General features: G+C 39.4%; 1 protein-coding gene across 3 annotated transcripts in view; it reads right to left on the bottom strand.

Annotated features, from left to right (window-relative positions):
• The window catches only part of SIDT1 (SID1 transmembrane family member 1), a 110,958-nt gene that overhangs the window by 24,072 nt on the left and 59,187 nt on the right, over positions 1 to 27,699 (bottom strand). For 2 of the 3 annotated variants that reach the window (XM_060639980.3, XM_060639982.3), the window contains exons 8-11: positions 27,290 to 27,361; positions 26,779 to 26,872; positions 14,953 to 14,996; positions 1,095 to 1,166 (exon numbers count right to left, since the gene is read on the bottom strand). In XM_060639980.3, coding sequence (XP_060495963.3) covers positions 1,095 to 1,166; positions 14,953 to 14,996; positions 26,779 to 26,872; positions 27,290 to 27,361 — 282 coding nt within the window. Of the gene's footprint in view, positions 1 to 686; positions 1,025 to 1,094; positions 1,167 to 14,952; positions 14,997 to 26,778; positions 26,873 to 27,289; positions 27,362 to 27,699 lie in introns of those variants that run through there. The other variant, XM_060639983.3, reaches the window with a different exon arrangement.

Here is a 27,699-nt window from a genome sequence, read left to right as displayed (position 1 = left end):
CCTATTTTTATATTTAAATTGTCTATTTCTAGGGCTGAATGCATATTAAGAACATAAAGGCAACTGCTCTGTTAACTACTTGGATGCAAAAAATAAGATTATGCTTATATGTCATGTTTCATATTTTACAATATGAACATAAATATATAAACATACACATGCACAGTTATGTATAGCATCGACCACAGACCCGTGTAAGCACACGCATATCCAGCAGCTATACATTGCTCGTGGGTAAAGTGTTTGTACACTGAAACCCCCCACATGCCGCATCTATGATTATATAATGAGAACAACACTCTCAGGAAGAAGAATCCTTGTGTTCTCATGAATGTTTCCCAGAGCAGATGGGAATTTGTGCAGCTTGATGAGCACATGAGCTGAGCCTACCTTCTGTTTTATTGCTTCTGTTCAGTTAGTTAAAAAAAAAAAAATCCTGTTCTTGCAGAGCCAGAAATAAGTAGCCTGCATGAAACCCACATGCTTCTCAAAGTTACAGTACACCAGAGTAGGAAGAAGGACTCCAGCCCATCTCCCTGACATATTAAGCAAACCATTCACAGACCCACAGGAATTCTGTCTCTTTCAGGCCACGCAATGAACACTGAGGGGTTGCCATGTGAATGACTAGGTTCAATTATGAAGTTAGCCAAAATGAACGATTGTCAGGCTACAGCCATGTTCACCTGCAGCACAGCCTTAGTCTTCTGATCGCCCTTACTCCACTGAAACCTGAGAATGAAAGAGCTTGTCAATTGATTTCGGGCTCCCTGACACCGGCTCTGACATACTGTTCATGCCCTAAACTCAGGCCGGGTATGAAAACATCCCCACACGGACTTTGGGAGTTGACGGCAACCATGGTAGGGAATTCTGCTCAAGTGTGGCTAGCACAGAATAACAAACTAGAGAAGGTTGGAGCTGGAAGGAGCCTTCCAGATCTTCCAACCAATTTCTCTTATAAAGAGAAGACAATCTTAGACGATGACTGCCTTGCCCACTCACACAGTTAATAGTGGCTGGAAGGCCCTTTTTATCCTATTCTCTGGAGAATTAAGAAATACTTCAATGAATGGACTCATAGTAGGCAATACCTATTGCCCCATAATTGCTTCCTTCAGGGGTGCTGGCAGCAATGGGATGTGACACCGCCATATTTCCAGAGCCTGTTAAAAAGAAAAGCAAACACTTCATGTCCAGTTGCTAAAACAACACAACTCTAAGTAGCTTGAATCATCAGTCCAATATAAAACTCACCAAACTGTGACCTACAGGCAAAATCTAGCCTGCTACCTATTTTTGTATAACCCTTTAACTAAGAATGGTTTTAGAATGTGAGACAGGAAACCATCAAAATCCTAGAGGAGAATACAGGCAACAACCTCTTTGGCCTCAGCTGTGGCAACTTTTTACTAGGCATGTATCTGGAAGCAAGGGAAACAAAAGCAAAAATTATCTATTATGACTTCATCAAGACAAAAAACTTCTTCACAGTGAAGAAAACAATCAATAAAACTAAAAGCCAATCTATGGAATGGGAGAAGATATTTGCAAATGACATACCAGATAAAGGGCTAGTATCCAAAATCTATAAAGAATTGATTAAACTCAACACCTAATCAATAATCAAGTTAAGAAATGGGCAGAAGACATGAACAGACACTTCTCCAAAGAAGACATACAAATGGTGAACAGACTCATGAAAAAATGCTCACCATCACTCATCATCAGGGAAATACAAATCAAAATCACAATGAGATACCACTTCACACCTGTCAGAATGGCTAACATTAACAACTCAGGAAACAATGGAGGTTGGTGAGGATGCAGAGAAAGGGGAACCCTCCTACACTGTTGGTGGGAATGCAAACTAGGGCAGCCGCTCTGGAAAACAGTGTGGAGGTTCCTCAGAAAGTTAAAGATAGAACTACTTACTCTATGACCCTGCAATTGCACTAAGTATTTATCCAAAGGATACAAAAATACTGACTTGAAAGGGCACATACAACCCAATGTGTTACAGCAGCACTAACAATAGCCAAATTATGGAGAGCCCAAATGTCCATCAACTGATGAATGGCAAAGAAGATGAGGTTTATATATACACAACGGAATATTACTCAGCTATCAAAAAGAATAGAATCTTGCCATTTGCAATGATGTGGATGGAACTAGAGTGTATTATGCTAAGTGAAATAAGTCAGTCACAGAAAGACAAATACCATATGATTTCATTCATATGTGGAATTTAAGAAACAAAACAGATGAACATAAGGCAAGGGAAGGAAAAATAAAATAAGATAAAAACAGAGAGGGAGGCAAACCATAAGAGACTCTTAACTATAGAGAACAAACTGAGGGTTGCTGGAGGGGAGGAGGGTGGGGGGATGAGTTAATAGGTGATGGGTATTAAGGAGGGCACTTGTGGGGATGAACACTGGGTGTTATATACAAGTGATGAATCACTAAACTCTCTTCCTGAAACCACAACTACAGTATATGTTAACTAACCTAAATTTAGGTAAAATCTTGGACAGGAAAATAAATATTTTAAATGGTTGGGGAAAGAAATCAAAAGATTTCATGACAGGTAAAAATCACATGAAATTCAAATTTCAGTACTCATACATGAAGTCCTGTTGAAACACAGTCACAGCCACTTGGGTATGTCTATGGCTGCTTTTGGCTATGGTGGCAGCGTTGAGCAGTTGTGACAGAGATGATACGGCCCTGTGAAGTCTAACATATTTGCTATTTGGCACTCTACAGAGAAAAAAAAATCTTCCAGTTCCTGCGTGAAAGTATTGCAGAATCACAAGAACAAAAGAGCACAGGTCCTGAAATCACTTTGAGGAAGGTGACCACTGAACAGAAACACAGAAGTATCTGTCTGTCATTAAACCGCTGTAATGTGGAGGCTTTCAAAATAGCATTTAGCAGCACCTTAACCACTGGCAGGATAAGTCCAGATAGGGAGGAAATTACAGCACTCCTTGGAGCAATCAATGGTGAAAACTGAACTAAGGATATGGAAGAATATGAGATATTTTGAGAGATATTTCTGTATCTGTTGCCAAATTTTTGTTGGCAGTGAGAGATAAATTAAGATAATGTTCCCCAAACTTTTCCACTGAAGTACTCCTTGTAGCACAGGGAGTGAACTCATCCCTCTGTGTCTGGTGCAGTCATCTGGAGCCATGTCACCACCAATATCAGAGAGAAATAGCTTCCAACCTTCTCCTTGGTTGTTAGGCAAGATGCTATTCACTGAGTTTATTCACCTCCGAGAATTAGGTGGATCTGAACAAGGAGAGGAGAAACCACAATTAAGCAGGGTATCTAGGCAGTTTCTCTGACTCTGACTTCATGCTACAATATTTCCAGGAGCCACACTCATCTGCGGAGATGCTTGAAAATGTTTCTTTACGCCTCCTGAGCTTTGTCAAGGATCTAGGATATTGTCAGGCTGGTGGGCATTTCAGTATAGTATCTTCCTTCTGAAGTGAGATCGCTTGTATCACATTACAGGCAGAAAGGTCTGTGTGTTACCCAGTCAGTCTCTTATTGCAGAGAAATAGATTTTCAGTGAAGACACATAACTGAGGATATTCTATGATACCCTCACTGTAAATGTATGTCCATTTCTTCATTGAAAATGCAATTTGTTACAGTTTGCGTTCATGCTGCAGTATGTAACCCGCACAACGGAACCAAAAGCCTCACCGGTTCATCATTTACCACAGCCAGCTCTCCTCATCCACCTCTCAAACTTCCTTCCGCTGGTGGGCAGTAAAATCATTCACGGTTTTTCAGGCCAATTTGTAGGCTTTATCATATCTTTTAGTCTTTTTGTGTCCATTCATTTCCTTCATGAAGAAAAAGATTTAAGGGGCGCCTGGGTGGCTCAGTCGGTTAAGCGTTAGACTCTTGATTTCTGCTCAGGTCGTGCTTTCATGGGTTCATGAGTTCGAGCCCCATGTCTGCTTGGGATTCACTTCCCTCTTTCTGCCCCTCCTCTGCTCGTACTCTTGCTCTCTCTCAAAATAAATAAACTTAAAAGACAAAAGAAAGGAAAATATTTAAATCCTGAGTTCAAAATATTTAGTCAGGTGATGAGAGATGGCCTTGGAGACTCAATTTCCTTCCTCCTTTTGGTAGCTTAGCCAAGAGCTGGCTCAGCCAAGGTCTTTAACTAACACAGCATTCCTGGCAGGCAGGGTTGTTCCCAGGCCCTCAGAGTGCAGACTCCCTGGCACTGTTCCTAGGCCTGGAGATTCCTTGATAGATTTCTCATCACTTCAAGAAAGTAGATGTACCTTGGCCTTTCTTGGGCTTACCCGTAAATATGGAACGTGGTTTCACCACCATCTTTGCTTTTCATCCAACTTCAAGACAAAGAAACAGGTTATTTTCAGACCAGTAAGTATGAGGTATTAAATTTTTTTGTGCCCAATAATAACGTCATGTGGAGATGTGTACAACTTGACTGACTCTTCGTTCTAGGACAGATTTGGTTGTAGTTACAGCACAGAGCTTTGCTGCTGGATACTATTGACAATAACAAGTACTACTTACTATGACCCCCACATCTAGTACTGCTATGATAACTAACGCTCTCGCTGCTATTATATATTATAGAACTACTGCATCTCACTACTGTGGTTGTTGATGCTAGTTGATGTTTATGGAGAACTTACTGCATGTCAGACACCCTTTTAATTTCTTTTCAAGAATTTACTCATTTAAGTTTTCAACAGCCCAATGAGGTGGGTACTGTTCTCACCATTTTAAAATAACAAAAGAGAGGCACGGAGAGTGGTTTGTTGTATTAGTTTCAGTCAAAACTTACCTTCTTTTTATTTATTCATTTATTTATTTTTGTTTTTTAATGTTTATTTTTTATTTATTTTGAGAGACAGAGCAAGAGTGTCGGAGGGACAGAGAGAGAGAGAGAGAGAGAGAGAGAGAGAATCCCAAGCAGTCTCTGTGCTGTCAGCACGGAGCCCGATGTGGGGCTCGAACCCACAAACCCTGAGATCACGCATGACCTGAGCAGAAACCAAGAGTTGGACGCTTCACTGACTGAGCCACCTGGGTGCCCCAAAACTTATCTTCTTAATTGAAAAACAACACCAGGATTTTCTTCCAGTATATGAATAACTGGCAGCAAGCATGTTACTTTCATGGAGTATTCAAGAATATCTTTCAAAAAGACAAGGAGGTTGAGACTTGTTCTCATCTCCACTATAATAAGCTGATACTTTAAAGAATCATCTAAGGGCAACATTTGCTTTTTAGGTTGTCTGCTACTGCTTACCAATGATTTTCTATTGGGTCATTTCCCTCAGTGTCTTTCATATTTGTCTCTTTTCAAGCTCAAACTCCCTCTTTTAAAGTTTTTAATTCAAGTGTAATTAACAAACAGTGTGATATTAGTTTCAGGTGTGCAACATGATTCAACAATTCTGTACATTCCTCGGTGCTTATCATAAATGTACTCTTAATCCCCATCACCTATTTCACCTGTAACCCCACCCACCTCCCTTCTGGCAACCACCAGTTTGTTTTCTGTATTTAAAAGTCTGTTTTTTTAATTTGTCCTTTTCTTTGTTCATTTGTTTTGTTTCTTGAATTCCACATATGAGTGAAATCATATAGTACTTATCTTTCTCTGATTGACTTATTTCACTTAGCACTATACCCTCTAGGTCCATCCATATTATTGCAAATGGCAAGATTTCATTCTTTTTTATGGCTGAGTAATATTCTATTACACACACACACACACACACACACACCCTACATCTTCTTCATCCATTCATCAACCAATGGAAACTTGGGCTGCTTCCATAATTTGGTTATTGTAAATAATGCTGCAAGAAACATAGATGTGCCTAAATCTTGTTGAATTAGTGTTTTTGTTTTCTTTGGATAAATACCCAGTAGTGGAATTGCTGGATTATATGGTAATTCTATTTTTAAATTAAAAAATTTTTTTTGAATGTTTATTTATTTTGAGAAGGAGAGAGAGAGAGAGAAAGAGCGTGATCAGGGCAGGGGCAGAGAGAGAGGGAGATACAGAATCTGAAGCAGGCTCCAGGCTCCGAGCTATCAGCATAGAGCCCGATGTGGGGCTTGAACTAATGAACCACGAGATTATGACCTGAGCTGAAGTCAGATGCTTAACCGACTGAGACACCCAGGTGCCCCTATTTTTTATTTTTTTTATATTTATATACCTTTGAAAAAGAGAGGGAGAGAGAGAGAGAACACACAAGTGGGGGAGGGACAGAGAGAGAGGGAGACAGAGGATCCAAAGCAGTCTCTTCACTGACCACTTAGAGCCTGATGGGCGTGAACCTACGTAAGCTGAGGTTGGGTACTCAATTGATTGAGCCACCTGGGTGCCCTGATTCTTTTATTTTTTGAGGCACTTCCACACTGTTTTCCACAGTGGCTGCACCAGTTTGTATTTCTACCAACAGTGCATGAGGGTTCTTTTTTCTCCATATCTTCACCCACACTTGTTATTTCTTGCCTTCTTGATTTTAGCCGTTCTGACAGGTGTGAGATGATACCTCATTGTGGCTTTGATTTGCATTTCCCTGAGGATGAGTGGTGTTGAGCACTCTTTTCATGTATCTGTTGGCCATCTGTAAGTCTTCACTGGAGAAATGTCTGTTCATGTCCTCTTCCCATTTTTAAATTGAATTATGTGTTTTTATGGTGTTCAGCTATATAGGTTCTTTATATATTTTGGGTATTAATTCCTTAGTAGATATGTCATTTGCAAGTATCTTCTCCCATTCAATAAGTTGTCTTTTTGTTTTGTTGGTGGTTTCCTTTGGTGTGCAGAAACTTTTTATTTTGGTGTAGTCTCAATAGTTTATTTTTGCTTTTGTTTCCCTTACCTGAGAAGACATAGCTAATGTTGCTAAGGCTGAGGTCAAAGAGATTACTGCCTGTGTTTTCTTCTAGAAATGTTATGGTTTCAGGTCACACATTTAGGTCTTTAATCTATTTTGAGTTTATTTTTGTGTATGGTGTGAGAAAACAGACCAGTTTCATTCTTTTGCATGTAGCTATTCAGCTTTCCCAACACTATTTGCTGAAGAGACTGTATTTTTCCCATTGTATATACTTGCCTCCTTTGCTGTAGATTAATTGACCATAAAAGTGTGGGCTCATTTCTGGGCTTTCTATCTTGTTCCATTGATCTATGTGTCTTATTTTTATGCCAGTACCACACTGTTCTGATTACCACATATATATTTTTTTAAGTTTATTTATTTATTTTTGAGAGAGAGAGAGAGAGAGAGAGTGAGAGAGAGTGGAAGTAAGGGAAGGGCAGAGAGAGAGAGAGAATCCCAAACAGGCTCCTCACAGTCAGTGCAGAGCTCCACATGGGGCTTGAACTAACGAACTGTGAGATCATGACACGTGACCTGAGCCGAAATCAAAAGTTGGATGCTTAACCAACTGAGCTACCCAGGTGCCCCTGGTTACTATATCTCTATAGTATATTTTGAAATCTGGGATTGTGATACCACCAGTTTTGTTCTTTTTCAAGATTGCTTTGGCTGTTTGGTCTTTTGTGTTTTCAGACAAATTTTAGGATTATTGTTCCAATTCTATGAAAACTACTGTTGGTATTTTGATAGGGATTAAATCTGTAGATGTAAGATCTACATTACATATAAGTTCTACCATTACCCTATGTCCTTTTATAAAGATGTAATTTTAAAATTATTAAATGTGTAAATAGGAAGTGAAGAATGACACTAAAATCATAAAATTCAGAATTTTTGGCATTTTGGTGCTACTGAGAAGCCCTATACCACGAGAGGCAGAAGTGTGCATAGGAAAGTGCTTGAGTTTGGTTATGACAGGAGGTTGAAATGGTTTGTGGGAGGCAATGTTTTTGTGGGTGTAAACAAAGGAGAAAAAAACCCACAAAACCTAAAATCAAAGCTAGTGAGCAAACAAAAACAATCGCTGTTTTTTTAGGTGACACTTCATTAAAAAGCAAAAGCCAGCTGTGTGGGTCTGTTCAGACTTGGATGTGTCGCTGATTTCTGTACTTAGCTCTGGCTCATGATTGAGCACGCTGTGATTCTAATCTGGTTGTTAGCCATTTTCACTCTGAGGCATCTGCAACATCACTAATTCTAGGATGGACAAGAGAACCAAGATTTTCATGGGCAAGACAAGTGCCAGAACATAAAGATGTTTTAACTTTGTGGACTTTTTTTTTTAAGAAATGTGCTCTTAAAAAAAATTTTTTTTTAACATTTATTTACTTTTGAGAGACAGAGCAAGACAGAGCATGAGTGGAGGAGGGGCAGAGAGTGGTGGGGGTGGGGGTGGGCAGGTAGGGTACACAGAATTCAAAGCAGGCTCCAGGCTCTAAGCTGTCAGCACAAAGCCCGATGTGGGGCTGGAACTCATGGAACGCGAGATCATGACCTGAGCCAAAGTCGGCCGCTTAGCCGACTGAGCCACCCAGGCGCCCCTAACTCTGTGGACTTTATAGGCACAATTTAAATATGAGATTGGCAACTTTGTATAACAGTATTCTGTTAATTTTTCTAATGTTTAAGACCTTCTCAGAATGCAAAAAACCAGAACATTGGCTCCCAAACTTCAAGTATGCTCCCAGAAGGAGAGTTATATTTATATTTAACTCTATGGTATTTAGAAAGAATTAAACACAAAATATCAGTTTATAGGACAGACCAAGATGTTCTGGCTGGGAATAAGTAAACATATAAAGTTGTGAATGAGCTCATCTTAATGAAGAGAGTTATTCTGGCATCTTTTTCTCTGAGCATGAGCCCTTTGCCATCTGTTTACTTACACTGCATAAGATATGTTTGCATGTTGGCTTTTAATATTAAATGCTCAACATGAGGAGAAAAACTTTACTTCATTTTGAGCATGTTTGGATCTTTCAGATTTCATATTTATAATTGTCTTGCCTTCTGTCTCTGGACTCAGGAGGTTGGAAGTTGAAGAGGTAGTCAGAGATGATGGGAACTAGCTGCTGGAAAATTTCAGTTTTATGCCAATAGGCTACCTATCCCAACTAGTCTCAACAGATGAGGAGAGAGTTCCAGTCCAAGATGGCAACATGGGAAGACACTGAGCTCACCTCCTCCACGGACACACCAAATCTACACCCATTTATAAAGCAATTCCTCCCGAAGAACCTAGGGCTGCCTGAGTAGCTTCTGTGCAAGTAAAGATAGAACAGCAAGAAAAACAAAGACATGGTAAGGAAGGGCACTATGGGAACTACAGTGGGAGGGACCATGAACAGATCTGTGTACCTTGGGGCGCTGACAAAAACCACGGTTTAAGAGGGCAACTAGGGGCACCTGGGCAGCTCAGTTGGTTAGGCATCTGACTCTCTTGGTCTCGGCTCAGGTCGTGATCTCATGGTTTGTGGATTCAGGCCCGAGATGGGCTCTGCACTGACAGCTCAGAGGCTGCATGGGATTCTCTCTCTCACTCTCTGCCCCTCCCCTGTTCACATGCACACGCACATTGTCCCTCTCAAAATCAATAAATAAAAACACTTAAAATAAATAAAAGGGCAACTCGAATATGAAAGATCCGGCCTTCAAACTCCAGCAAACGGTGGGAGAGCTACTGGAACTCTCTCTGCTGGGAGGGTCTGGCCAGGGTCTTGGTTCGTTGTCCCCCTCCACCTGGATGGAGTACAGGGGAGCATGGCCCAGGTGTCATAGCTGGCCCACCTCCTTAGTGCACATTAGTTTTAGAAGTTCTCTCTGCAGAAAGATGAATAAACTTTAAATATAAACCACATACAGTGAAGCCTTTCTACTCTAGTAAAATTTTGCCACCAACGTTAAGCATATCTATTGAAGAGAATGTTTCTGAGGGGAAAAAAACAAAAGGGCAGGGATCCTGAGTCCCCAGTGGCAAATTGAGTAAAATCTCTGTTTTTGGCACTCCTTGTAACCTATCAGTACTCCATGGCCACATTCCAGATGCCAGCATGGAGAGGAAGAAATACACGTCATGTTTAGCTGGTCACTTTTTCCTCCCACCATCCCACTGGGCTCAAAGAAGTGGCCTCATTCTCTCTTGCAAGAGTTTCTCTGCCTTGTCTTCTTGCTGTGGTAGCCTTCAACCTCTCCCCTTCTCTGGGGTCACAATGGCACGTGCAGTGGGGTAAGATAAACAAAGTGAGTCTGGAGGTTTTTGTTTTGTTTTAAGTTGAGAGAATGAGGAAAACCACAAAAATGAGATTTCTCTTAAAGAAAAAGTGGCAAGAAAAGCCAAGAAAATTTGTAAAAAGAAGCATCAGGACTAGAGTTTGAGACCCATTGCCACAGAACCTGATGGTGGCCTATGCTCCTTGACTCCTCCAAACTCACACTGCTTGTCTTCATTCCCTCTGCACCCTGCTCTTTGCTAAGAGGCTGATTTGGTAATGGCTCCATGGAGGGAAGAATTTGATTGGCCATTGGATTCTTAAATCTAACAACTTGTCACGTTTGTTAAGCTCTCTCACTTGAGACAGTAACCCTCTCTTACCCTCAGGTTCCATGCTGATAGCTCATGTGGTCCCAGAAGCCTGTGAGACATACTTCATTCACCTTTCTCTCCAGTTGTGGCTGAATTTCTGTATAGGTTCTTTACAATGATGTGAAATGTGGGATTTTTCACTGACAGGGCCACTAAAGGTTTTTAGAGCACAGAGCCTTTCCTAGTACCCCTCACAATACCCCAGAGGTCCCTGCCTTCAGTGCTAAGTGATGAGTGGGGAATACAGTAAAAAATGCCTTCATGGCCTCAAGAAAGTCTTTACAAACACTATTTCCAATTCACCTGGCTCCACGAAATTATCTCCATCTTTATCCCGTGAAGTATGAAAGACATCTCTTTGTTTTAAGCACAATCGGAACCAATGTCAATATTTTTCAAAGAGAACTTAAAGAATGGCAGGCAAATGAAAGAAAAACAAATACAGGGGAGCTGACAGATACTCCAAATGCAGCCTTCCTTTTGTTATGTAACTAAAACAGGGCTGCCACCAATTTGACAGCCTGTAGGGACCTGGCTCCATGTTTTCTGCGTGAAACACAGGCAAGGTGAAAGCATCAGGCCCAGCTCCTCAGATGTCTAGGTCCACACTGATTTGGGTGGACACCATGCCAAGCCTAATGGGATCCTCCTTCCCTTTCAGACACTGCTCCTAGCATTTTCTCTGATTAGCAGCCCCCCAGGGCATTTCCTGTAGCTCTGAGCTCCACTGAACTTCCTGTAGCCCCCAAAGTCACACTGATCCTGGCCCTTGGGAGAGAAAGAAATATTTTTTAACTTTTTACTTTTATTCTTATCTTGAGAGAGATAGCATGCACAAGCAGGGGAGAGAGGAAGACAGAGAACGGGAGAGAGAGAGAGAGAGAGAGAGAGAGAGAGAGAGAGAGAGACTTTTTTTCTTGTAATGTTTTTTAATGTTTAGTCATTTTTGAGAGATAGAGACAGAGCATGAATGGGGGAGGGGCAGAGAGAGAGAGGGGAGACACAGCACCAAAGCAGGCTCCAGGCTCCAAGTGGTCAGCACAGAGCCTGATGCGGGGCTCGAACCCATGAACTATGATATCATGACTTGAGCCGAAGTCGGGTGCCTAACCGACTGAGCCACCCAGGCGTCGAGAGAGAGAAAGAGAGAGAGACAGAGAGAGAGAATCTCAAGAAGGCTCCATGCTCAGTGTGGAGCCTGACACAGGGGCTCAATCCCATGACCCTGGGATCACAACCTGGGCAGAAATCAAGAGTTGGATGCTCCACCCACTGAGCCACCCAGGGGTCCTGAGAAAGACATTTCTATATCCTTGCTTCTCTGCAAACCTTCCTCCCCTGAATGTCTCACATTCATTTCAGTGCCCTTCACTTGCTTGTGTCTCTTGCTCCAGGCTGCTTTCTCAGTGCTCCACTGGATATGCTTAGGTTCTTTCCTAGAGTAGAGTGTGCCTGCTCTGCTCTTGTCTCCCACATCTAGGTCTCATTTCACTTGTCATGTCCCTTCTCTCCCTGTAGCCTGTCCACATAACAAAGGTGCTGTATTTCCTCCCTATTTCAAAGTCCTTTGTGATGAACACTCCTAGTCCCTACTTCCTAACTTAGCTGGGATTTTGTCCAGGTATCCTCATCAGGCAGTCTGTGTGTTTAAGTCAGTGATTCCCAATTGGGGGTAGGGGTGGGGGAACCATTTTGCCCCCAAGAGAACATTGTCTAGGGACATTTTTAGTTGTCACAAGGAGGGAGTGTACTACTGGTTTCTAGTAGGTAGAGGTGAAGAATGGAGTTAGACATCCTACAATGTACAGGACAGCCCCCCCCCCCCAACAAATAATTATCTGGCCTGTAATGTCAATAACGTTGAGTTTGAGAAACACCAGTCTTAGAGGAAGATGATCTCATCCTAGTTCTATAAGGAGGCTTGATTGATCTGTAGGTAAATCTATTCCTTTGCGGTGACTGGTTTAACAAGCAAATGATCCACTCTATGCCAATGAAACATGAGCAGTTACTGGGTGCTTCTGAAAAAGTCCTTCCCTTTGGACATTGTCAGGTGAGGGTGTCAAAGTGATTCATCTCACCACTGGCACTGGAATTAAAGCAGAGCCAAGGGAATGGCAGGGGAAAGGACCAGGGCCACCAGACTCAGTCAGTCCTAAGTGCACCCTTTTGTTCAACTTCCAGGGAGATGAGCATCTATATTGTTTAAGTGTGGTTTGAGATATAATTTGTTGTTATTTGCAGCTATGTGATTCCTAACTGATGCATCTTTACTCTTATTTTCTTTCCTTCCCTCCATCTCTCCCTCCTTTCCATCTTCTTTCTTTTCTTTTCTTTCCTTTCCTTTTCTCTTTTCTTCCTTTCCCTTCCCTTTCTTTTCTCTCTCTTTCTCTCTCCCTTCCTCCCTCCCTCTCTCCCTTTCTTCCTTTCTCCTTCCTTCCTTCCTTCCTTCCTTCCTTCTTTCCTTCCTCCCTCCCTTCCTTCCTCCCTTCCTCCTTTTCTTCTTTCTTTCTTTTCTTGTCACTCATTCACTTCTGCTTGCCATCTGAAGGGTCCCTTCAGAGCTAATTTTCAGAGCTTTCTTGATCTTAGAAAATGATCTGAGCTAAAGTTTCAGCTCTGTCTACCTACACTTCACTGTTCAAGAAACTCTTCTGAACACGGAAATTCTTTCAATTATCAATACGGTAATAAAATACTTCATTGATACAATAAAAATAACGGACCATCCCTTCACAGAGCACCAATGGGATTGGACTAATCAGGCTTTCTAAGTTCAACTGGGACCTAAAATAAGAGCAAAACTTGGAAAGCACTAGAAGAAAAAGGATGAGATCCAGAGAGAAGACAAATTCATTTAAACATTTTATGAATAAAAGAGAAAGTAGCACTTAGTATTTTAAAGACCCTAGAGCAGGTGTCCTTTGATAGTCTTTCATATTGCTAGTTGAATGTTGTCAAAACCAATTGCCTGGGTGGCTGGAAAATAAACATGCTGACATTGAGGAAGACAAAAGTCAAAGGAAGGCAGGAGAAGCAGAGTGAGAAATGCTCCTGGTGGGTGGGTAGGGGATCAATTTGTGTTTCTCTAAGACTCTGTGGGCTCAGTTAAGTACAGAAAACACAGAACTGAACATCTGCTGCATGTGACTTAAAAATCAAGTCTCATTTCATCGTTCCTTTTCTAAATCATCACTCTGTGCCAAATAACTTATGAACACTGAGTAACTCATGCTTAGACTTTTAAAAAATGAGGATATTTACAAAAGGTGTAAACCTCCAGTTATAAAATAACTAAGTCCTGGGGATATAAGGTACAGGCTGGTCATTATATTGTGTATTTGAAAGTTCCTAAGAGAGTAGATCTTTTTTTTTTTTTTTAATGTTTATTCTTGAGAGATAGAGAGAGACAGAGAGAGACAGAGTGCGAGCAAGGGAGAGGCAGAGACAGAGTGAGGCACAGAATCTGAAACGGGCTCCAGGCTCTGAGCTGTCAGCACAAAGCCTGACGAAGGGCCTGAACCCACGAACCTCGAGTTCGTGACCTGAGCTGAAGTCAGATGCTTAACTGACTGAGCCACCCAGGCGCAACACCCACCCCCTGCCCCTGCCCAAGAGAATAGATCTTAAAAGTTCTCATCGCAAGAAAAAATTTGTAGCTCTGTGTGGTGATGGATGTTAACTAGACTTAATCGTGGTAATCATTTTGCAATATATACAAATATTGCATCATTGTGTTGTATACTCAAAACTTACAATGTTACATGTCAGTTATTTCTTGATTTAAAAAAATGAGGACATTTAATTTTTAAAAAATTTTTATAAAAAGATCAGGTAATTGAGTTTCTTTGTTCAAATTATCAGAGTGGAGGAAAGGGCACATTACAATGGTCAAATAATCAATTATTCTGGATTTCCCAAAGTTATTACACTTGTTAGTCTCAAATAATTCAGGTTTTTAGCCACTTGAACAATAACAAAAAAGCCTCTATTTCAATTTGGGAAAATTGAACTGTGTATTAGAGTTGAGACAATAAATTCTTATTGTTCGCAAGTTGGCTTTGGGATGAAATAGGTGTGAACAATTTACATCCTATAAAAGATTAAACTTCTAAAGAAGATGAATGGCTGATAAATGAGCCATGGACAATTGCAAGGGACACTCTAAGCAAAGGGTCTTAGTAGGAGCTCCATATCTCAGTACTTACCAACTCTGAAAACTGGTTCTCACTAGCTCTGCTTTCTCTAGAAAGACTGTAGATTAGATTAGTCCGTGGGATAGGAACCAAGGGAGGGTTTGGCAATGATGAAAGTCAGAGAGACAAAAGTGCTAAATGGGATGTTGCCGCACACTCTCTATCATTCGAATTGACTTTTCTTACCAGGGACTTTTCTTACCATCACTGGAACCAAAGCTTCCATCAATGGATTTTCTTTGAAATCTGTAAACAAGAACATACACATGCTCCTAAGACCGTGAAAACTTCAGCATTTTACATTTGTTGCAGATTTGTCTGCTAGGATCTCTTAAAACAAGCCTTTGCATGTGGAGAAATTGGAACTCTGATATGTTGCTGGCAGGATTGTAACATGGTACAGCCACTTTGAAAAACTCGAAAGTGAAACAGACTTACCATCTGACCCAGCAATTCTGCTCCTAGGCATGTACATACATACATAAATTCATTTACTTATTTTCAGATTCATTTATTTTCAGATAATTCATACATCATAAAATTCATCCTCTAATGTGCACATTTCAATGCATTTTAATATGTTCACAAAACTGTAACCAGAACATTTTCATCACCCCCCCCCCCCAAAGAAATTTAAAACCTATTAGCAGTCACTCCCCATTCCCCACTCCTACACTTTCTGACAACCATGAATCTACTTTCTGTAAATTTGCCTGTTCTGGAAATTTCACATAAATGGAATCATAGTATATGTGGTCTTTTTTTGACTGGCTTCTGGTTCATCTATGTAGTAGGATGAATCAATACTTTGGTCTTTTATGTATAAGTAATATTCCTTCATTTTATTTATTACTTTATTTATTAGTTTATTTATTTATTTATTTACTTATGTGAAAAAATTTTTAACGTCTATTTTTGAGAGAGAGAGAGAGAGTGTGTGTGAACGGGGTGGGGCAGAGAGAGAGGGAGACACAGAATCTGAAGCAGGCTTCAGGCTCTGAGCTGTCAGCACGGAGCCCGACGTGGGGCCCGAGCTCACAAACCGTGACATCATGACCTGAGTCAAAGTTGGACACAATTGAGTGAGCCACCCAGGTGCCCCTAAATAGTATTTCTTTGTATGGATACACCATGTTTAATTTATATGTTTACATTTGGTGGACATTTGATTATTTCCACTTTTTGGCTATCATGAATAACACTGCTATGAACATTTATGTACAAGTTTTTCTGGGTATATATGTATTAAATTCTCTTGGGTATACACCTAGGTACAGATGTGCTAAGTATGAGGTAACTGTTTTGTGGGTTTTTTTTCCCCAAACTTTTCCACAGCAGCTTTATAGCAGAAACTATTTTATGTTCCTACTAGCAATGTATGGAGTTTCAATTTCTCCACACACATCATTACCAACTCTTGTTGTTTTCCATTAAAAAAATATTATAGCTAGCCTAGTGGGTAAGAAGTGGTATCTCCTTGTTTTTTCTATTTTCATTTCCCTGATAGCTAATGATGTTGAACATCTTTTCATATGTTTATTGGCCACTTGTAGATCTTTGGATAAATATTTATTCAAACTCTTTGCCCATTTTATTTATTTATTTATTTTGTATCACTGGCTTGTAAGAATTCTTTATATCATGTGGATACTAGACTCTTACCAGATAGATATATGAGTTGCAAACATTTTCTCCAATTTTATGTGTTGTATATTCACTTCCTTGATAGCGTTCTTTAAAAGTGTAAAAATTTTAATTTTGATTAAGTCTAATTTATCTAATTTTTTTGTTACATGTTCTTCTGGTGTCATATCTAAGAAATTGTTGCCTAATTCAAGGTCACAAAGATTTAAACCCAAGTTTTCTTCTCAGAGTTTTATAGATTTAGCTTCTATATTTAGATCTTTAATCTGTTCTGAGTTAATTTTTCATATGGTGTGAGGTAGGGGTAAAATTTCATTTTTTTCAGGTTGATATCCAGTTGTTTCAACACATTTGTTGAAAAGAATATCCTTTCTCTGTTGAATTGTCTTGGTACCCTTGTCAAAAATATATTGATCATAAATGTAAGGCTTTATTTCTGAACTTTCAATTCTATTCTATTGATTTATATGTCTTTCTATATGTCAGTGCCAGAGTTTCAATCATGTAGCTTTGTAGTAAGTTTTGATATCAGGAAGTGTAAGACCTCCGCTTTGTTCTCTTTTTTTCATGAGTATTTTACCTATTCTGGGTCTCCCCACCTTGTATTTCCTTATGAATTTTAGGATCAGTTTGTCAGTTTCTGTAAGAAAGTCAGCTGGGAGTTTGATAGGGATTATTTTGAATCTCTAAGTCCATTTGGGGAGTGTTGCTATGTGTTTTAGTTTGTATTGTTGCTGTAACAAATTATCACAAACATAGTGGCTTAGAACAATACAAATTTATTATCTTATAGTTCTGGATGTCAGAATTCCAAAGTACATCTTCTGTGGCTAAAATCAAGGTATGAAGCAGGGCTGTATTCCTTCTAGGGGCTGCCTGGGGATTACCCTTTCCCTTGCCTTGTCTAGCTCCTGGAGGCTGCCTGCATTCCTGGACTCATGGCCCTTTCCTCCATCTTCAAAGTATGTTGCTCTGGCCCTGCTTCCATCATCACATATCCTCCTTCTGCCCTAGACCCTCTTGCCTCCCTCTTACAAAGACCCTTGTGATTAGATTATACCCACATGGATAATCCAAAGCAATCTCCATAACTTTATCATATCTGTAAAATCTCTTTTGCCATGTAAAGTAACATATTCACAGGTTCTGGATATTAGAATGTGGACACCTTTTAGGGGCCATTATTTTACTACACCATCTTAATATTAAGCCCTCCAAACCATGAACATGGGATGTCCATTTACTTAGGTCCTTTTTAATTTCTTTCAAGGATGTTTTGTCATTTTCAATGTACAAGTCTTTAATTTGTTAAATTTATTCTTAAGTATCTTATTATTTTTGATCCTATTGTAAATGGAATTGTTTTCTTAATTTTATGTTTGGATTAGTCATGGCCAGTGAATAGAAATAAAACTGGCTTTTGTATATTGATCTTGTATCCTGTAATCTTGATAAACTCAGGGTTTCTTTTTGGAGGTGATGAAAATTAGATAGTGGTTTTAGACAGTTGTGCAACTGTGAATATACTAAAATTAGACAGTTGTGCAACTGTGAATATGCTAAAAGTCATTGAACTTTATACTTTAAAAGGGTGAATTTTGTGGTCTGTGAATTAGATCTCAATAAAACTATTACTAAAAAAGCCAGATATATCATTTGGGAACATCTATCAAACATTAAAATGTGAATCACCGTCTTCTTGCAAAATGAGCTTCCCTTTTGGATGTGAGGTTGGTCAGGGAGGAGGAAAGTTAGGGATTAGATGTGTTTGTGCTTTCATACATACTCTTACTTCTAGACAGAGACTCTAGAAATTGCACACCCCAGATCCTGGTATGTCTGGTGGAAGAACTTCTCTTTATACCTCTTTTGTTCCTAGAGACAGCAAATTCATCCCTGCCTCAGGGCCTTTGCTCTTTTTCTTTTTTTTTTTTTTTTTGAGTGTTTTTTTTTTTTTTAATTTATTTTTGAGAGACAGAGCACAAGTGGGGGAGGGGCAGAGAGAGAGGGAGACACAGAATCTGAAGCAGGCCCCAGGCTCTGGAGCTGTTGCACAGAGCCCAACCCAGAGCACGGACCTACCAACAGTGAGATCATGACCTAAGTCCGAGTCGAATGCTCAACTGACTGAGCCACACAGGCACCCCAGGGCCTTTGCTCTTGTTCTCTGCCTGGGCCACTTTCTCCCCAGATCCTCACATGGCTAGCTCCTTCTTCCTATTAAAGTCTTCCTTCTGAGATATCTTCCTTGCTTGATTTGCAAATCAAATCTAATGTAGATTCCCAATCCAACCATTCCCTCTCACACTACAGTGTTTTTTTCCCTCCTGTCACTAGCTGAAATTATTTGCTTTATTAATTACTTGCTTGCTTATATGTTTCCCCTCTGTACAATGTAAAGTCTGTTAGAGCAGGGATCTGGACTGTCTTGTTCACCACTGTATCCCTGAATGCTAGGACAGAGCCTGGCACATAGAAAATGATAACTAAATATTTGTTGACCCAGCAAGGCAGATTATTAAGAAGGGTTACAATTTGGCCTGACTGTTCTAGCTGGCAAATGAGGCTGTGGTTGAGTCCCTTTTGGTAAAAATTAAGCTTTAAATTTAATTCCAGTACAGTTAGCACACAGTGTTATATTAGTTTCAGGTGTACAATATAGTGATTCAACACTTCTATACATTACTCAGTGCTCATCACGGTAAGTGTACTCTTAATTCCCTTCACCTATTTCACCCATCCCTCTACCTGCCTCCCTTCTGGTAACCATCAGTTTGTTGTCTATAGTTAAGAGTCCGTTTCTTGGTTTGCCTCTCTTTCTTCCCCAGCCCCTTTTACTTGTTTGTTTTGTTTCTTAAATTCCACACAACAGTGAAATCATATGGTATTTGTCTTTCTCTGACTTATTTCACTTAGCATTATACTCTCTAGCTCCATCCATGTTGTTGCAAGCAGCAAAATTTCATTTCTTTTTTTATTTATTGCTGAATAACATTCCACTGTATATATACCATGTCTTCTTTATCCATTCATCAGTTGATGGACACGTGGGCTGCTTCCATAATTTGGCTATTGTAGATAGTGCTGCAATAAATATAGGGGTATGTGTGTCCCCTTTTTTAGTTTTTATTTAAATTCTAGTTAATGTACAGTGCTATCTTAGTTTCACGTGTACAGTACAGTAATTCAACACTTCTATACATCACCCTGTGCTCATCACAACAAGTGCACTCCTTAATCCCCATCACCTGTTTCACCCTTCTCTCACACCCTCCCTCCTCTGGTAACCATCAGTTTGTTCTCTGTAGTTAAGAGTCTGTTTCTTGGCTTGTCTCTGTCTCTTTTTTTCCCTGTTTGCTCATTTGTTTTGTTTCTTAAATTCTACACGAGTGAAATCATATGGTATTTGTCTTTCTCTGACTTATTTCACGTGGCATAATACTCTTTTTTTTTTTTAAAAAAAAACCTTATTTTATTGTTTTATTCTCAAGTTAGTTAACATACAGTGTAGTCTTGGCTTCAGGAGTACAACCCAGTGATTCATCTCTTACATATGACACCCAGTGCTCATCCCGAAAAGTGCCCTCCTTAATGCTGGTTACCCATTTAACCCAGCCCACTATCCCCATCAACTGTTAGTTTGTTCTCTGTATTTATGGTCTCTTATGGTTTGTCTCCCTCTCTGTTTTTACCTTATTTTTCCTTCCCTTCCCCATGTTCATCTGTTACATTTTTCAAATTCCACATATGAATGAAATCACATGATATCTGTCTTTCTCTGACTTATTTTGCTTAGTATAATACCCTCCAGTTCCATTCATGTTGTTGCAAATGGCAAGATTTCATTCTTTTCCATTGCCAAGTAGTATTCCATTGTATATATAAACCACATCTTCTTAATCCATTTATCAGTTGATAGACATTTGGGTTCTTTCCATAATTTGACTGTTGTTATTAGTGATGCTATAAAACATTGCTATAAAAATTTATCTTTGGATAAATTCCTGGTAGTGCAATTGCTAGGTCATAAGGTAGTTCTATTTTTAATTTTTTGAGGAAGCTTCACACCATTTTCCAGAGTGGCTGCACCAATTTGCGTTCCTACCAACAGTGTAAGAGGGTTCCCCTTTCTCCACATCCTCGCCAACATCTACTGTTTTCTGACTTATTAATTTTAGCCCTTCTGACTGGTGTGAGGTGGTATCTCATGGTGGTTTTGATTTGTATTTCCCTGATGATGAGTGATGTTGAACATCTTTTCATGTGTCTTATTAGCTATCTGGATGTCTTCTTTGGAAAAGTGTCTATTCACATCTTCTGCCCGTTTACTCACCGGATTATTTGTTTTTTGGGTGTTGAGTTTGTAAGTTCTTCATAGATTTTGGATACTAACCGTTTATCTGATATGTTATTTGCAAATATCTTCTCCCATTCCATCTGTTGCCTTTTAGTTTTGTTGATTTTTTCCTTTGCTATGCAAAAGCTTTTTGTCTTCATGAGGTTCCAATAGTTCATTTTTGCTTTTATTTCCCTTGCCTCTGGAGACATGTCAAGTAGGAAGTTGCTATGGCCGAGGTCAAAGAGGTTGCTGCCTGTTTTCTCCTGTAGGATTTTGATGGTTTCCTGTCTCACATTTAGGTCTTTCATCCATTTTGAATTTATTTTTGTGTATGGTGTAAGAAAGTGGCCTAGTTTCATTCTTCTGTTTATTGCTGTCCAGTTCTCCCAGCACCATTTGCTAAAAGATTGTCTTTATTCCATTGGATATTCTTTCCTGCTTTGTCAAAGATTAGTGGGTCATATATTTGTGGGTCCATTTCTGGGTTCTTTATTCTATTACATTGATGTATGTGTCTGTTTTTGTGCCAATACCATACTGTCTTGATGATTACAGCTTTGTAGTACAGGCTAAAGTCTGGGATTGTGATGCCTCCAGCTTTGGTTTTCTTTTTCAACATTACTTTGGCTATTCAGGGTATTTTGTGGTTCCATATAAATTTTAGGATTGTTTATTCTAGCTCTGTGAAGAATACTGGTGCTATTTTGATAGGGATTGCACTGAATGTGCGGATTGCTTTGGGTAGTATTGACATTTTAACAATATTTGTTCTTCTAATTCATGAGCTTGGAATGTTTTTCCATTTCTTTGTGTCTTCTTTAATTTATTTCATAAGCATTCTATAGTTTTCAGCATACAGTTCTTTTACCTCTTTGGCTTAGTTTATTCCTAGGTATTTTATGGTTTTTGGTGCAATTGTAAACGGGATCAAGTCCTTGATATCTCTTCCTGTTGCTTCATTATTGGTGTATAGAAATACAACCGATTTCTGTACATTGCTTTTATATCCTGCAACTTTGCTGAATTCACGTATCAGCTCTAGCAGTTTTTTGGTGGAGTCTTTTGGGTTTTCCATGAAAAGCATCATGTCATCTGCGAAGAGTGAAAGTTTGACTTCTTCTTTGCCAATTTGGATGCCTTTTATTTAGTTTCATTGTCTGATTGCTGAGACCAGGTCTTGCAACACTATGTTGAACAACAGTGGGAGAGTGGACAGCCCCATTGTGTTCCTGATCTCAGGGGAAAGCTTGTAGGATGATATTAGCTGTATAAAGCTGTATAAAACCATATATGACTTTTTTGATGTTAAGGTATGTTCCTTCTATCCCGACTTTCTTGAGGGTTTTTATTAAGAAAGGATGCTGTATTTTGTCAAACATTTTTTCTGCATCTATTGACAGGATCATATGGTTTTTATCCCTTCTTGTGATCCCTTCTTTTTATCCCTTAATGTGATGTATTATGTTGATTGATTTGCAAATATTGAACCAGTCCTGCAGCCCAGGAATGAATCCCACTTGATTATGGTGAATAATTCTTTTAATGTATTGTTGAATATGATTTGCTAGTATCTTGTTGAGAATTTGTGTAGCCAGGTTCGTCAGGGATATTGGCCTGTAATTCTTTTTTAGCATAATACTCTTCAATTAGTGCGTTTGTACTTTTTGGGTAAATACCTAGTAGTGTAATTGCTGGGTTGTAGAGTAGTTCTATTTTTAACTTTTTGAAGAATCTCTATACTGTTTCCACAGTGGCTGTACCAGCTGGCATTTCCACCAACAGTGCACGAGGGTCCCTTTTTCTCCACAGCCTCACCAACACCTGCTGAAATCCCTTTTTAAAACAATCCTTGTGAGATTAAGTGGCAAGCAATTATATGCACTCATAAAAGATGATGTGTTGGGGGCACCTGGGTGGCTCATTTTGTTGAACGTCCGACTCCAGCTCAGGTTATGATCTCACAGTTTATGAGTTCAAGCCCCACATCGGGCTCACTTCTTTCATGGAAGAGCCTGCTTCAGATCCTCTATCCTCCTCTCTCTCTATGCCCCTTCCCCACTTGTGCTCTTTCAAAAATAAATAAAACATTAAAAGAAAAAAATGATGTGTTTGTGCTAACAGGCTGTACCCACATTTGCTATAGATTTAGGAGCTGATAAGATTCTTCAGTAGAGGTTAAATGATTTAGAAAGCTAGGCTGAGGCAAACTGTATTCAGTGAGCAAAGGAGAAGATCGTAAATGAGAACTCTCCTAGATTGATTGCAAAATGGCTACACCTCATCTTGTATTTAGCTCCTTAAATCAAAAGGTGGAGTTAGTGTGTTCACCTCTTGAGTCTGGACTGTCCTCATACTTGTTTTGGCTAATAGAAAGGAGAAGTGATATCATGCCACTTCTGAACCTACATCTTAAGGAGGCCTTAAAGTCTTCTGCTATCTCTCTTGGAGATACAACAAACAAGGGCTAGCCTGCTGGAATTTGGGAGACCACGTGCAGCTGAGGCTGGTCTAGAAGAGTCAGCACCTAGCTGACGCCAGGTGATAGCACTCTATAGCCACACCCAACTGCGACCTCTGAGCCCGGTCTGGATTAGCAGTGTCATCCTGCTGGCCCAGAGATTTGTAAGTAAACTTAACTATTTCTGTATGCCATTGGAGCTTTTATGGTTGATTTTTATGCAGCATTATTGTGGCCAGAGATAACTGATGCAAGAATCAAGGGAGGGATGAGTACTCAGGGTTGTGCAGTTTGAACTCAATGTCTGGTAGGGTGGTTGAAAGAAGTGAATAAGAGAACATGTATCCAGTGTTTGGCCCCGGTCCTGCACATTTATTGTAGTGACTCCTTACATACTTGCTGAATGGATTGTGGCTGGCAATGGGAGGGGGATGGTGTTTAGATTCAAGCCAGTATAGCTAATACTTTGGATTCTTAGCTTCCTGAGAGCAGGGCCATGTCTCTTATCCATATTTTCATCCTAATTTCATAGCATGTACTACAAATCCCATGCGTATTAATAATAAAGTACAGAGAATTTATCAAGCAAATGGCATTATGCTCCAGGACTAGTTTCATTTGGTTTTGTAGAAAACTTTGTTATTTTTGCTTAGTTCAATGAGAAAGAGTTCTGTTAGCATTTTTCCTCAGTCTATTATTTTATTTAGAATGCCAAATGGTTCTTATGTCTCCAGATTTCAATTTTCACTTTCGCTATATTTGGGAAGAATCTATGCTTGTGCGATTGACTATAGCAAAATAATCTGGCAGCCAGAGGTTTCAACAAAGCCTTATACCACAGCTTTCAAAACCTGTGCTTCCTGCTGTAGCTGCATGACAATGTCAGGGACATTGATATCCATCTCTACTTTTTTTGTCTGTATGGTGATTATGCATGCTAGCTAACTAAAGAAGTGAAATCCTATTTTCTAAAATCTAAAACATCAGGAGTAGAGACAGTCTTCCTAAGAGAGCATAAGAGATGAACTTCTTTTTCCATGATCTGGGAGTTCATCTGAGTCCAAATTGACAGCTTTTGGGATCCTTTTCCATTCGAATCCATGCTGGGGTACCAGGCTTTTGGTCTGGCCCCCTTGATCAGGACTGCCCTCTCTCGCATGCCCTTACCAATCCAGACCTGTATTGACCAGCCTGCTTCATAGGTAAGGCTCTGGAGCCACGTTGCCTGGAAATCCAGGCAAATCCCAGCTCCCTCATTTACTGGCTGTGAATTTGTGGTCAAACTGCTTCACCTCTCTGTGCCTCAATTTCCTTAACTGTCAAATGGTGATAATACTAGTGCTTGTTGTAGGGCATCAATTGAGATAATCTCAGATAATCACGGTGCCTAGTAAATGTCAGTGATTATGATCTAATAAATTAAGTGGGCTGATAATCAGTTAATGTATATACTTTCAAGATATATTTGCCTGTGAACTGGGGTTTTTGTTTTTAATTTCTTATTAGAAAATAACTTCAAATTTACAGAGAAGTTGTAAGAATAAAATATAGAATACTCACATATGCTTTATCTAGATTCATTTGTTAGCATGTTATCCCATTTGCTTTATCATTCTGTATGTGTGTATATGTATATAACTACATATATGTTATATATAATTTTTGGACCATTTGAAAGTAAGTTGCATATGTCATGAACTTTTATTCTTAAATATTTCCGTTTTTAAAAAGTAAGCTCTATGCCCAATGTGGGTCTTGACTCACAACCCCAAGATCAAGAGTCACATGCTTTACTGACGGAGCCAGCCAGGTGCCCTAAATACTTCCAAAGAATAAAGATATTCTCGTGCCTAACCATAGTATAGTTGTCAAATTCAGCAAATCTAACATTGATAAGATACTCTAATCTGTCTGTATTATAATTTTGTCAATTGACCCAATAATGTCTGTTATAGTATATTCTTCTAGTAAAACATCCAATCTGAGACCAGGTGTTGTCTTTAGTTGCCCATATCTCTTTAGTCTCCTTCAATCTGGATCATTTGCACAGCCTTTCATTTGTCTTTAATAGAATGCTTGTCATTTTGGGTTAGTTTGATTTTTCCTCAGGATTATATTCAAAATATGTATTTCTGGCTGGAATACTGCATGAGTAGTGCTGTGTCCTCAGATTGTCACATGTGGAGGCACACAGTGTCTTACCTTCCCCGTTGCTCACATTAATTTTGATCACCCAGTCAATCCTTGTCTGAGTTCTCCATTGTATAGTTACTATGTTTTCCCTTAGAATAACTAAGCAACTCGTGGGGATACACTTTATGGTCATGCACATATTTTGATTTTCATCAGATTTTCCTCTTAGTTTTAGTATCCACTAATTATTCTTAACCTGATATATGCAAGATGATTTTCCAATTCCAGCACTCCCTCCATTTTTTCCAGTCAGCTTTTGGCATTCTTATGTAGGCAAGCTGTGGGCATTTGCTAATGACTCGCTTCCTCAATGTATACCTGTTTTATTGACTTTGGATTGTATCTGGAGATATTTAGGTCCTTCCTTCCTTCCTTCCTTCCTTCCTTCCTTCCTTCCTTCTTCCATCAATATGGATTCATGAATTTCTACTTTTCTCAATGGTTTATAATTTATTACTCTCCTTAAGTATTCTGATGCTCAAATTGTTCTAGATATGGTTAATGGTAGTCCCAGGGTTTTAAAATTCAATTTCTCAACTGAAAAGCTTTGTAAAGTCACAGAAGAGAATTATTTTTTTCTATGATGCTGTTAAATTGCCCAATAGTCTGAAAACTCTGGGCTGGCTTTGTTTTCTTCAGATGTTCAAGAGGGGAAAGAACATTTGTTTATTGTAGGCCTTCTGCCATTCTTTTGTAGTTGCTTCACAGAGACCACAACAAAGTACAGAATTTTCAATGTTTGGGCCTGCTCAGAGACACCAGGAAAAACTGGAGCTCTTTTTATTAGGGGCTCCAATCTCTTGGGAAGGGAAATTGTCTTAGTCAAATTACAATATAATCATTTCCTTTTTTTTTCCCTTCAAGGGACATTTTACTGGAAAATTGATGCTATAATAGTATGAAAGCACTTGGCAATGCAATATCAAAGCACATCACTCCTGCTATTTATTACACCTCAAGGTTTATTTTAGACATTAAATTTACTTGTTGATGGAATTTTTAAAGCTGTTCCTAAATCTCCATATTAGGAAGAACTCCTCATTTCCTACATTCCATAGGATTTACAGTATTTCCTGATCCAAAAAAATACCCAAGCTGTCTTTCTGTTGAGGTTTTATTAACTATGAAAATAACTAATACTCTAAACAGTACTCACTCTGTGCAGGACATTGACGTAAACACTGCAGCTATACAATTCTATGAGGTAAATTATTATCTCATTTTTGAGGAGGAGGAAACTGAAGCACAGAGAGGTTAAGTAACTAGCCCAAGGTCACACAGTTAGTGGTTGAGGTAGAGTTGAATCTGGTCAATATGGCTGTAAAGCCTAATGCTCTACTCACCACACAGAGACAGGCAAAGGGGGTTAACATTTCTTGATACTCTTGACCTACCTGATATAATGAACAAATGCAATAAGCAGGCATCCCAAGTAGAAGGAGAAGAAGATGAGGAAACTGAGAAGGATGGATTTCACATAAATAGTTTCTGTGGGAAGAGAAACAACTTTGGTCAGGGTGTCCTCAGGAAAAAAGAGAAGCATGTTTGGGACAGGATGGCTTCAAGGGCTCATCTCCATCACACCCACTCTTAAGTCCTAATATAATTCCATTCAAAGCAGCAAAGCTACTGGAGGTCACCCAGACATTCTCCACAAATGGCTACCTATCACAGTGATGACTTCCCAATGGAAGCCAGGAAGGGACTTCCTGTATACAATGTCATAATTGAGTTCCCTTTCTTTCTGGAAGAGATTTAACAACATGCTTTGATTCTCTCTTCTGTCTCCAAGGTAAATATTAGTTTTCTTATGATGTTTCTCTGGAAGGATGACATTAGTGTTGAAGCATATGATTGCCTTCGGACATAGAAATCTTTCCATGGAATCCTAGAGCCAATACTGACCTTTAATGGAAGGAACAATGGTCACTTTAAGGTTCTTTGCTCGTTGTAGATTCCAGGTTTGGTTCTCCTTTTCTGGTAAAAAAGAAAAAGGCAAAATAGATCAGATACTTGGTTCTTGGCCTCTCATCTAAACAGTTGTTCAAAAACTGTCCACAATTAGCTCTGGTTGTTGAATTTTCTTTTAGCAAGAACTAGAGGAAAACCTAACTCCCAAAGCTGCAAACTATCTAATATGGCTTTTGGCTAAACTTTCACAATAGCCTTTGCCTCACTGCATTTTTGGTAGTATTGAAGAAGTGAGACTGTAGCCTCCCTTCTTGAGTAAAGAAAGCTTGACTCATCCTCTGATATCCATGTGGCCCAATATGCCATAGACATCTGAAGAAAATGGCTACAAAAATAGAAAGCTG

The sequence above is a fragment of the Panthera onca genome, chromosome C2, assembly GCF_046562875.1.
Source record: "Panthera onca isolate mPanOnc1 chromosome C2, mPanOnc1 haplotype 2, whole genome shotgun sequence".
Lineage (NCBI taxonomy): Eukaryota > Metazoa > Chordata > Mammalia > Carnivora > Felidae > Panthera > Panthera onca.
This window is presented reverse-complemented; position numbering and strand designations above follow the sequence as displayed.